Raw genomic sequence first — 13229 nt, 5'->3', positions numbered from 1 at the left:
CACAATCCTCCTCACCAAAGTGTATGTAACATGTAGCCCTTTTCTCTTCTTTCCCCATCTTGTGACACAGGCATCACTTTTAACTTGGCTTGTACAATCCTTAGTTGTTCATCGCCCCTGCACAGGCTCAGTTCAAATTGGCTAATTCTTCCTGTTTGCTCACTGGGTTTTCTGATGATTTCATAGGGTCTTGCTTCTTCTTTCACAGTTCCATGTTCCTTATTTTTGTGTGCTCCAAAATAGCCTCTTTGGGTTTCTTCATCTAGATAACTGGGTTATCAGTTCCTCATTTGGAAAAGGCTCCCTTCCCCATACCCCATGATGCAAGACCATCTAAAATTCAGCACCTTGTTCTTAGCTTCCCCAGGTTCAGCAGTTATTTTTAACCTCAAAATTTAGTACACCCTTAATTTATTAGCTTCAACTTATCCTTAGCCAGATTAACTGCAAGCCCTTGGGCTTCAGCAACAAAAATATTTATTTTTAATTCCTATTTTTCTGATATATTAATAATCTTTTCCCAGAACGACTGACAGAGAATCTCAGAGTTGGACAGACACCCATAGTTGCTGCTCAGATGTTCCTCTTTTTCAGAGTTTTGCTGCTAAGAATATCTCCTCAACATCTGACTTCGTTGTGGCCAATAATGGTCACTGAATTGGTGAGCAAAAACATTTGTCTTAAAAATACAAGCTCCAGTCAAAGAGAGAGGAACTAATCTCAGGCAGAATATATTGGGAAGCCCCATGAGCATAAGTGTGAAGGATGTTTTATCAACATAGGCAAGAGACTTTAAGCGAAAAAAGAGGTCCAAGGATTTCAAGAGCTATTTATCTGAGAGGAATGAGACAGAAGTAGTAACAGCCTAGCTGGCACCACACATTTAGTCTCTGGCCTTCCTTCTTCTCTTGTTTTCTTTCTCTAGAAGGTGACTATTGTGACTTTTTCAAAAACTGACTTTGTTTCATTTTAACACAGTATTTTTTTTAATCACAAATTCATAAGGCTTTCTTTTCATGGTTATTAAATTAGAGAAAGGACATATATTGATCATTAATTGATTAGGATTACTGAAGAGCCAAAAAGTAAGGTATTTAAACAAATTAATAATTTATTATGTTTAATCACAAAATACTAGCTGCCATATATATGTAATTTTTTTTAAACTGTGACAACTACATGGTGCTCTTAAATGCTTTTTTTAATTCATTAAAAGGTGTATTTCCTTTTTTAAGATTCAGACATTTATACAATTTGAAGATGATCTAATACAGAGGAATGAATCATCAAAGTAAGCATTTACAAATGTCTTTGTTATCTGTGTACTTACACATGTTTGAGGAATAGTCTGGTCTTATTTCTTCTTTCTAGGCCTCTGAATAATACAAGGATTAAAAAATGCCATAGAACCAAGTTATTTTAATATATCTACAAGCATGCAACTTTGTAGATATATTAAAGATTTGCTCAATATACCAGGAAGGCATAAGCCACTTGCCGCTGGCATAGAGTCTGTCAGATGAAAAAAAAAATGGTACTATAATATTTGATTCCATTTTGAAAGCATTTATTAAATGTCTACAACTGCCAGGCACTGGGCTGAACACTGGAAACAAAGATAAAAATAAAATATTCCCTGGCCTCAAGGAGCTTACATTGTGCTGGGAGGAAAAAAAAAACCCTGTATACTTAGAGTAAGCGCATATAAGATATGTGCAAAATAGTTATAGGAGGGAATGGAAGAGGACCAAGAGCTGGGAAGTTTATGAATAGCCTCCTCTGGGAAGGTGGCATCTGAGCTAGAAAATCTATGCGGCGAAGATAAAGGACGGGGAGCATTCCAGGGATAGGGGAGAGTCTGGGTAAAGGCATGGAAGTAGAAGAGGGAATGTTTTGTATAGATAACAGCAAGTAGCCCAGTTTGGCTGAAATTTGGGCATGAGAGAATAATGTTTCAATTATATTAATGAACATAAATTTTTTTGAGGCAGTCAGGGTTAAGTGACTTGCCCAAGTGCCCATACTTGCTAGTATCATGTGTCTGAGGCTGGATTTGAACTCAGGCCCTCCTGACTCCAGGGACTGTGCTCTATCCACTTTGCCACCTAGCTGCCCCTAATGAACATAATTTTAAAGAATAGTATAGTCCAATGTTAACTGTAACAGTCTAAGACATTTTTCAAGTATCTAGTTACTAGCAATGTTATTACACTGATAGATCCAGAAAATACCATGCATTTATATTCCTGGACTTCAGCAAGACCTCTTGTAGAATTTATTGTGAGTACTAGTGAATGACATAAGAGCTATCCTCTGGATGATGGGCCACTCAAGTGGATAGGTTGAACTTAATAATTTGGACCCAAAGAGTTAGGATTGATAGAATGATGACAGTCTGATGGAGTGTTGCAGGGTTCTGCTTTTTATTTTTTCTGTTTAATACTTTTTAAAATCAGTGACTGAAATAAAGATATAGATGGTTTACTTATCAGATTTGTAGAACTCCTGAAACAAGAGGAGGGGTTGCTAATATGTTAGAGAATTAGTATTCAGAAGCTTCTTAAGCTAAAACAATGGGCCAGATCTAAAACATGAAATTTTATAAATGCATTTCTTAAAATGCATTCATGTTCTATGGAACATTAATTTATTTCTAAACTAGATATAAGTTAAATTGCTTTTAATGGTAGAAAATTTTTATTGGGAACATGGCCAAATGCAAGTGGCAGAATTTCTTCTAAGCCATTCTTAGAGAAAATTCGCTAGGGATAAATGTAATATCTTACTCTCGGGTTAAAAATATCAATTGCAGATGTACAATAGACATGATTAGGCAGTTAGAAAATGTGAAAAAGACCTAGGGATTTTTTTTTTGGTTAGGCAGTGGGGTTAAGTGACTTGCCCAGGGTCACACAGCTAGTAAGTGTTATATGTCTGAGGCTGAATTGGAACTCAGGTCCTCCTGAATCCAGGGCCAGTGCTCTATTCACTGCGCCACCTAGCTGCCCCTAGACCTAGGGATCTTCATGGAGTATAAGTTTAGTTAAAATCAGCAAATAATAAAGATGTGTCTAGCAAAAAGGTATATCTCATCTGTTATCTCAATGCATAGTCAGAAAGATTTAGAATATCAAAACTCCAGTACAGAGAAGCATGGAGCCCACAAGAGAGTAAAGCAAACCAGATTTGTTGAGGGGGGACATAGTGACAAAATACTGAGGTTCAGGATGGAGTTGTCTAGAAAGAATTCAAGGACTCAATCAGTCTTCCAGTCAAGTGGCAAAAGATTTATTGTAATGTTATACAGAGGACAGAGCTCTTTTAGGGTACTCACCACCTAATAGGACTGATGCTAAAGCTTAGATAGGACAAGTACAGTGAATTCTGTGACGAGTATGCTAATTAGGTGGTAGACATACAGTTTCTGTACCTTGGGCACAGGCATCATTCACCACTGCCACAGCCTTGGGGGGAAAGTTCTAAAGGGTCCCTATGTCTGTACATCCACAACTGTAACAAAATAGCCTTGGGAGTTGACATCTTGACCTCTGGGTTGTATATGGTAACTGTGGGAATCAGTACCTGATAGTTCTGCTGGCACAAGAGAGTCCTATTCATACAAGGGAAATTCCACAGAGGCCAGCTTCTTCTTGTAACAGGGAGAGATAGTTTGCCTCCCTGGAGCCCACTCATACCAGAGATAGTATCTTTGGGCTGGGAAGAGATATGGTCTTAGGGCTGGGGTCCAAGCACAAGCAACCCATCAGGGCTTTCAGGGAGAATGGAAACAGAACAGTCTACTGGAGACCTGGATAGCATTTGGGCCTGTGGAGGGAATGGGGTACCCTCGCCTGCAAATCAGTAAAATCTGATGTGTTTTCATGGAGTTCTTGTCGAGGGTTAGCAGGCTTGGGCATTGGAGGAAAGTAATAAGGAGCCTGGACTGGAGGAAGGGCTGGTGCTGAATCAAGCTAGTTGTTATTCAGTCACTTTTTTCAGTCATGTCTTTGTGACCCCATTTGGAGTTATCCTGGCAAAGAAACGGTTTGCCATTTCCTTCTTCAGCTCATTTTACAAATGAGGAAACTGAGACAAACAGGGCTAGTCACACGGCTAGTGTCTGAGGTCATATCTAAACTCGGGAAGATGAGTCTTCCTGACTCCAGGCACTCTGTCCACTGTACTACCTACCTGCCCATTTAAGTATTGAAGTAAGCTCAGTATCAATGTAACACCCTCCAGGCCCTCTCTCCAGTCTCAGGTTGCTGCTGCTTTGCTGTTTGTCCTTCATTCCTGAAGAAGACCATGACAGCAGGGAGGTGATGCCATGGCATGCAAGTGAATTAGATTAAATAAGAGGAGAACTGTGCAAAGTCACCAGCCTCACAGAGGAGACTCTGGAGCCATTTGGGTCCAGTGGCCAGATATAGATGACTGGAGATGGCCCTGGATGCAGCTGGGGACCTTGGCCTTTTCAAGATAAGGTCTTTAACAGGTCTCAGTTTGACTGAGGCAATGCCCAGTTCACTGATTAAAACTTAATAAGGGGGCAGCTAGGTGGCGCATTGGATAGAGCACCAGCCCTGAAGTCAGGAGGACCTGAGTTCAAATCCAGCCTCAGACCAAACACTTGATACTTACTAGCTGTGTGACCCTGGGCAAGTCACTTAAACCCAGTTGCCTAAAAATTAAAAAAAAAAACTTAATAAGAAACGAGGCAGAGTGGCCTCTTTAAAAAAAAAAAAACAACACATCTGGGAGGGGAAGACACTCCAGGGTTTCTGGCCAAAACAGAAACAATTGCTATTTACATTCATTCTACACCAATAAGATCCAAACAATAACCAAGTAGGGCTTAGCCTGGCACCTATTATTGGCCATTCAGTGAGAACCGGGGTGATTTGGGGGTTAACCCAGCCACCTATAAATCCACAGCAGCTGCCTTACCTGTACCTACCCACAAAAGCTTCCTAGCCTCACTAAGCAGCCATTCCATTGTGATCCAGGCATCCTGTCTGGCATGCTACAACTCACAGCAATTGCCTTACTCCCAACTGAGGCAACTTTCCCCTCCTCCTTTTGCCCCTTTTCAACTATACACAATTGCCTCAGGCCCTGGAACCACTCCACTAGGAAGGCTAAATCCCCATGAACAACGATAGTCCAATCTCCAAAGGCCTCATGATGGAAAATACTATCCACATCCAAAGAAAGAACTATGGAGTTTGAATGCCGTTCAAAGCATACTATTTACTGTTTTTTTTCCTTCTGTTGAGTTTTGTTTCCTCTTTCTGGTGGTTCTTCCTATTGGTTCTAATTCTTACTTAAAACATCACTAATGTGAAAGTATGTTTAATAGGAATGTATATATATATAGCCTATATCAGATTGTGCACCGTCTTGAGGAGGGTGGTGGGGAGGAAGGGGGAGAAAACTTTTAAACTCAAAAGTATATGGAAGCGATTGTTGATACATCAAAATAAATTAATAAAAAAACAAAACCCAATGATAGTCCACCTGAACCTATTTCTCAATGATTAACATACTTCCACTGTCATCCCCTTCCCATTCCAGTGATTCAGAACCTGTCAGTTGCCATTGTTCAAATGGAATGCTTGCTCAGTATGTAACAAACTAGCTTTCACCTTAGACCTGCCTCCCTCCTGGTCCTGCAGCTTCCCTGGCCCTCCTTTCCAGAACTGACTGCACCTTTATGCCCCTAACTTACTGGTCACAGTGGAATTATTGGAATTCTGTGTTCCTCATTGCCACTTGCAAGTCCTCTCTCTACCTGTCTCTTTGATGTTCAATCCATATTTATCACCCAGTCAAGATTCTGGTGATTGTTGTCTACTGTCCTTCAGAACATGCTCCTTTCCTCAACAAGTTCAGTGCCTAACTCAGTCTTTCTCTCCTCCCCAACTCTAGCCCTCATACTTTAATCTGCACGGTAATATTTCCTCAAACTCTGCTCTCTCTTCCTCAACTTACTCACTTTCCATGACCTCTTCTTCCATCCAATCTTGGCCACATACAGAGATGGTCATACCTTTTATCTTGTTAGTGACCTCTGAAATTTCTTTATCTGATCATACTTTTGTTGTTTTACCTCTCTCTCTTCCTGAAAACCCCAAACCCTGTTCTTCATTCTCACTTCTGTTCTCCCCAGCCATCAGTTCTCTCCCAGGCCATCACACTGGTTGCTAGTTACACTTTACTTCTTTTCTTATCTTGACTTTTTGTTGAACCAGTTCAGCTCTGCACAGTCTTCTTGTCTTAAGCCCCTTGCCCTTTTATCCTATCCAAAACTCAGATCTGGAGAATTCCCACCATCATGCTGCTTTCACTTTGTGAACCACTTTGGGCCACCCATCACCTGAGAAAGGCCTAAAACCTGGATTGGCCAATTAGGAGAGAAATTTTTAGCCTACTCTGAGCTTAATCTATCATAATGCTTTGTGTACTCTGGCATCACAGACATGCTTTGCTTTGCTCTTTGAATGAGCCCAAAATGTCCCTTCCTGTGTCAGCAATTGCAAAGCCAGATGAAGCTGACCAGGAGCATTCTTCTGTTTATGACTACCAAGGACAAGGCACCTTGAACTGGACACTATCTTGAATAATTGGACTTTTCTTATCTTGGTATTTATGGACACATGCTATGCTATGTTATGCTATATACATATATATGTGTGTATACATACATACATATATATACACACATATATACACATATGTACATGTACACATATATAGTCATGTTAATGATAAAAGAAACACAGACATCCTGCATCTTTAATTTCATTTGACACCTTGACATTCTCTTATCTTATTGTATTTACAACCTATCCCATTAAGAAATTCCTTTCTCACATTATGGCTAAACACATATGGAGACTATAATTTTAGGTTGACATAGGCATCCTCAGTTGAGATTGCTCTAAGTGTATGAAGGGTCTCCTCAGCTTGTTTACCTCTGAGTTTAGAATTATTTTCTGACTCCATCATGCATGATTCTCTGGCTTAATGAGAATAAATAAGCATATTATAGCACATGTACAGCCTGATTCTGTTTGTTCCTTCTTCAAACCTTTGGTAAGGTGAGCCACATTCTGTTTGTTCTTGAACAGACCTTTGGTAAGGGGCAACTCCATTCTGTTTGTTCTTTGGACAAACTTTCAATTAAGGGGGAAATGGATTCAGTTTGTTTCTTTGGACGAAACCATTGGTAAATGGTTAACAACTTCTACAATGTGTTGCTGAAGGAAGCTGAAGAAAATCATGAAACCGTGTTAACTGGGTCTGCTACAAATTTATGTTACATAATATTAACTGGGCCCTTACTGTAGCAAGTGAATCTTTTTTACATCTTCCTAATAAATTCACTATCCTACTCACCACTATGGCTTTTTCAAACCTTTTTTATCCCTCCTCTTACCTCCCATGGCTCCCTCTTTCACCACCCTTCACCACCCTCTCAACTGTGAACATTGCCTTGTATTTCACTGAAAAAATCGAGATCATTAATCTGGAGCTCCCTCTTCTCCATTTCTTCTCATTTCACATAACCCAGACATTTTCTTTCTCTTCCTTCACACCTGAAGAGATGGCTCTCCTTGCCAAAGCAAATCCCTCTACCTACCTCCACAAATGATTCCATTCTCTTTCCTTCAGCTACTTTTTATCATCCCCTTTTTCATCTCCATTCTCACTTATCTTCAGTCCGTCTACTTGTTGCTTCCTTGCTGCCTACAAACACAAGCATGGTTTCCCATGATAAAATACCCATCACCACTAGCAGTCATCCTATACCTCTCCTCCATTTGGATTCTAAGTTCCTTGAGAAGACCATCTACAATCTGTTCCTCCACTCTCTTCTTAACTCTCAGCGGTCCAACTTAATGAGCTGAAAGTGCTCCATCCAATTCCCAAGGAATGGCCTTTTTATAATCCTTGTCCTTCTCAGCCTCTCTCTCATATATATTCCTTTCTCTGTTCTGATACAACCACCACCTTTGTGTAAGCCCTCACTATATCATGCCTGGACCATTGCAGTAACCTTCTGGTTAGTCTTCCTGATTCAAGTCTCTAACTATTCCAGTCCATTCTCCACCCAGCTGCCAAAGTGATCTTCCTAAAATTCAATCACCACCACCACCACCACTATCCCCCCATTCAGTAACTCCAGTGGCTTCCTGTTGCCTTCAAGATCAAATCCTCTGTTTTACTTTTAAAGCCTTTCATAACTTGATTTCTTCCTACTTTTTGCAGTCTTCTTAATACCTTACCTCCCCTGCCCAATATTCTCTGATCTCCAGTGACACTGACCTCCTTGCTGTTCTTTGAACAAGACACTTGACTTTTTCACTGTCTGTCCCCCATGCCTGGAACTCTCTCTCCTCATCTCTGTCTTTTAGGTTTCATGGCTTCCTTCGCATCTCTAAAATCCCATCTTCTATAAGAATTTTATCCTGGTCTTTCTTAATCTAGTGCTTTTCCTCTGTTAATTATCTCTAGTTTATCCTGTATCTTGTTTGTATGCTGTTTCCCCCATTAGGCTGTGAGCTCCTTGAAAGTAGAGACTGCTTTTTACTTTCCTTGGTTTTCCTATTGCTTACCAAAGTATCTGGCACATCATAGGTGTTGACTTGGTAGTCAAAAATATTAACTCAGTCTTAGGCCATGTTAAAAAGCTGTTGTTCTAAACAAGGGAAGTAATAGTCTCACGGTAGTCTGCCCTAGAAAGTGGGCAATGGGGATAGTGCGCAACTGTTGTCTTCTGATATTTAAAAGGTAGTTGTATGGAAGAAAAATGAAAACTTTTCTGCTTTGCTCCATTGAAGCAGTTGGTGGAAGTTGCAGACATAGGTTTCAGTTTCATACTGTATATAGAACTTCCTGAAAAACGAAAGCTATTCAGAAATGGAATGTTCTGTATTAATAGTGAATTCTCTAAGAGTCCAGGGGTCTAAGTGGGGCTTGGATGACCACTTTTGAGAAATGTCAAGGAAATTGATGTTTCAGATAGTGGTTAAATTAGATGACCTCTCTATTCCCTTTCAATTCAGAGGTTTTATGAAAACTGTGAACAGGGGGAAAAAACTTCCTAGGGAAATTGAAACTTTCAAATAACTATCCAACTTAAAGGATCTTTCTGAATTTCTAATGTGTATTTCCTCGATTATAAATTGTCCAGAAGCAACAGCAAAGTAACCAGAATGAGAGCTTCAGGAGCTGATGGCAGTGAGATATCCCCAAATGAACTCATCTTGTATTTATCAGCTTGCAAGTTCCTGGACACAGCACTTTCTTTTCCACCAGACAAGATGCCTTTATTTCAAATGTAAGTTATATGTACTTACCAGGGGATAGGTACATGTAGTATTTTTTAGAGAAGTCTATGACTTCTGTTACTTAAATCGCCTGTAGTTGTTTCAATATATGAGCATCTATAGCATTGTTACTAATGGCAAACAAAACTTGCACTAACACAAGTTTCCTATAACATAAACCCAAGTTTCAGGTAATTTGCAACATATGAGAGATCACTGTGTTTCTCCTACTAAATTCACAAACCATAGGGTAAAGTTAAACTTCCTTCTTCACCTCTCTACCCTCCCCAATAAAAAGATGCATAATGATTTTCCCATAGAAATGATCTCTGAACTGCAACATCTGATCCAAATGTTTGTTTCTTTTTCTAGGTATAAATGGGCATTTGTTCCAGAAGTAGATACAAAGACTTCTGCTATTCTCTCAGATTTAGAGGAGTATCATCAAGAATGCAAACCACATGTTGTTAGAATCTTGGAACTTCTCAACTTAAAATATGGAGTAAACAAAAAAATTGTTCTTTAAAATTTAAATGTATACTGTTAACTTTTTCTAAATTACAATGTAGATATGGTAAAACTCTTTAGGCCAAACCTGACAAGCCAATCCAGTGATCACATTTAGAGGAGCTCTAATCCCAAGCCTGGATCGCTCATAGACCATATGACAATTCACAAAATGAGGTTTACTATAAATAATAGCATACAAAGTATATATTCAGTGAAGATGTGGCACTGGTGTATTTGGGAGTTCCTAGGTGCAGTGGGGCTAAGTTGACTAGGTGTCTTTTACTAAGTTCAACATTAATATAGTAAGACCAACAGATTGCCTTAGGTAGAGTGAGCTGGTTTCCAAGTTGAAAACATGTCACATCAAAGCTTCTGTGCCAATGAGATCAGACCCATGATCAACCCTTTAACTTTTCAAAATGAGCAAAACAGTCTTTTTAATGGAGTTAGATGGATTTGTATTTGGTCAAGTTGCTATAAATTGATATTAATGTAGAAGAAGAGACTCTAGGGACCTGCAGGACTTTGTCCTTGCTCCTGTCATGCTCAAACTTTTTTTTATCAATGACTTAGATGAACATAAAATGACTGGAGTTCCCTGTCAAAGACATGTTAAAGCAGAAGATAGATAACTATATTTGCATGTGATGTTGTAAAAGAATTTTTTGCTGAGTTTTCAGCCAAAATAAACCTCTGAGGACCTGACATTTTATGATTCTTTCTACTAGAGTATGTGGTATCTTTAAGAAGCCACTATAATGTCTGAAGGCCAGGAAAAAAGAGAGATTCTCCAGAATCTATTGCTATAGGTTGCGGTAGACCAGAGGGAAAGCCCTTCTCATAACCTCAAACTTAAATTAGAAGCATAATTATTGTTGTTACTAAATTTTCATGAAATATCATATCCTAAGAATTTTTATGTGGTCTAAAATTTTAGTGTGGAGGTCCTGACAAAGCCAAATAACTTACTTTTGTGGGTTTGTTTACAGGAGATAAACGGTAGCAACAAGGCGACTTCTATCAAGTGTGAATTCCCTCTTTTACACCAACGTTCTATATCTAGCATCGTGCAGTTGATGCCTTTTTTCAGGACTCTGAGCTGTGCTTTTAAGACTCAAAGTAATCTGTCTCATGAGTATTCAGGGGCTCCTTCAGCAGAGTTTCCTATTGCAGATGGCCCAAGGATCTTGAAACAACTGGAAGAAAGTGTTGAATGTGATTTTCTGGAAAAGCTGGAATGTTAAAAACTCTTTGTTATGTTGATTTTTTGACATTTTGTAACCATATCTAGTATAGAAGTGTAGTATGGCACTGTCAACTTATTTTCTTTTCTATTTTGAAAGTTAACTTAAAATGTATTTGATTGGCATGAAAAAAAATCTTCTTAAATTACTTTTAAAGTTAGCGAGATCAAATAGCTGATTTTTTTTTACTCAGTTTATGCAATGAAAAAAAAAGTCAGTGTTACCTCCAAGTCTAGAAAAATTACAGCTCTTGACACATATTTACTATATGAAGAAAGAATACAATGATGAAGGAAAGCTTTTTTTGTCAGTGGTGCAGAAGTGTGGTTATATTTTTGTTTCTTCCAAGTGTACTGTTTCTCTAAACATGTTAATATAGTGTTTCAATTTTTCATGCAAGTACTTTTTTTAAAGACAAATATATAATTTTTCAAAAAAGCAATCATTGAAAGTGAGTATACATGGCTTATACAAAGTTACAATCAAAGAAGATATTTGAAATTGTTCAATCCATTGTCCTATTAAAATCACCTTTGTTATGTTACTTGAATCTGTAATAGCAACAAACTGAATCATGACTGTATTTTTTTATCTCCCTTCAAAGATCTGTGATTTCATCAGTGTGTGTCTTCCATCCCTCTTACCCTTTGCAATCCTACTATAGTCTACAAAATGGTTTTCAGTTGCGATAGCTGGAAAATTCATCCCCCTGCTGTCAGCCTGATGATGAGCCTCTTGAAACTTAAGTAGCCTAGTCCTTGGAAAACAGATGTACAGTCTGGCCAGACCCAAGCATGAAGTCTTTGCAGCTTGGTGTAAGTTCTTCCAGAGGGTCATCTCTATGCCATCATGAGGCTTTGAAGTAGAATTAGTGCAGGTAATACCTCAGTTTCTATGTTCCTTAACTTGCTGAAATTATAAGCAAAGAAATGTTGAGAATCGGATTAAAATAAACACATGTAAGATTATTTATGTAAGTCTATTATATAAATTTAAAGATGTTTGCATGTCTTTGGTCACTAATATACATTCAGAGAAAGCTGAATATCTGCAATAAAAGAGAAAAAATAAAGTACACAAACTATGACTATCATTGATGGGAGGTAGTTTCCTCACTATACATTCCATATCCAATTTAACCACAGATACCATGCAAAACAAACAATATTGAGGACCCCCACTGAAGTCAAAAGATTGGGGCACTCAGCATCTCCCTCTTCCTAAGGGGATTCTCTGCTCTTTATCCAGACATCCAGACCACACTGGCTTCAATCCTAGGATAGCCTGGCTAAGGGATGGGGGAGGGGGTGCTCCTTTTTCTCTAATTCTCTGGTTCATTGAAGCTTGAGTTTAGGCCCCTGGTTAGGGTTTTACCAAAAGGGGGAGTAGAAAGGTCCTTAGTGTAAAAAATGAATCAGGTATGGGACAGGCATTTATTTTCTACACACAAAATAAATGCTAAAATAGAAAACTCACTAACCCTCACTGACTAAGGGGCTGTGCTGACTATAGTGATACCCAGCTTGGGGGGGGGGAGCAAAGAGAGAACAAGCAGTTATTAAGTATCTACTGCCAATATGCATTTAAGTGCCTATTGTGTGCCAGCCACTTCCATAAGCACTGGGGATACAAAGAAAGACAAAAAGCCCCTGCTTTCAAGAAACTAACAATTTAATGGCAGAGACAACAAACAAACAAATATGTATAAACAAGCTACATATATATACATATATGTGTGTGTGTGTGTGTGTGTGTGTATATATATATATAATATATATATATTATATATATATTATATATATATATATATATATACATATATATGTAATATGTAATGAATAGGAAATAATGAACAGAAGAAAAGCTCTAGAATTAAGAGGGATAGGGAAAGACTTCCTGTAGAAGGTGAGATTTTAGTTGTGATTTGCAATAAAGTATGGATTAGTGCTCTGCTGCTTATGCTGATTTTGGTCTAACAATCAACACCAAGAAAACATAGATGATCCACCAGCCAGCACCACACCAGCCTTGCATGGTGCTTACAGCAAATAGAGAAGTTTTTGAATACTGTGGATAAGTTCACTTACCTTGGCAATGTACTTTCCAGGAATGTACACATTGATAACCAGGTTGACACATGCAT

The 13229-nt window shown here is 38.6% G+C and overlaps 1 protein-coding gene across 2 annotated transcripts in view; it reads left to right on the top strand.

The window, feature by feature from the left end:
* The window catches only part of DOP1B (DOP1 leucine zipper like protein B), a 138231-nt gene extending 126052 nt beyond the window's left edge, over nt 1–12179 (top strand). For both annotated transcript variants that reach the window (XM_020995843.2, XM_020995842.2), the window contains exons 33-37: nt 525–661; nt 1236–1291; nt 9197–9343; nt 9705–9834; nt 10832–12179. In XM_020995843.2, coding sequence (XP_020851502.1) covers nt 525–661; nt 1236–1291; nt 9197–9343; nt 9705–9834; nt 10832–11086 — 725 coding nt within the window. In that variant the 3' untranslated portion in view covers nt 11087–12179. The remainder of the gene's footprint in view (nt 1–524; nt 662–1235; nt 1292–9196; nt 9344–9704; nt 9835–10831) is intronic.
* Nucleotides 12180–13229: the final 1050 nt, after the last annotated feature.

Source organism: Phascolarctos cinereus, unplaced genomic scaffold (genome assembly GCF_003287225.1).
Source record: "Phascolarctos cinereus isolate Bilbo 61053 unplaced genomic scaffold, phaCin_HiC Scaffold_726;HRSCAF=1367, whole genome shotgun sequence".
NCBI classification, from domain to species: domain Eukaryota; kingdom Metazoa; phylum Chordata; class Mammalia; order Diprotodontia; family Phascolarctidae; genus Phascolarctos; species Phascolarctos cinereus.
The sequence above is the reverse complement of the archived record's forward strand: the minus strand, read 5'-3'. Positions and strand labels throughout refer to the sequence as shown.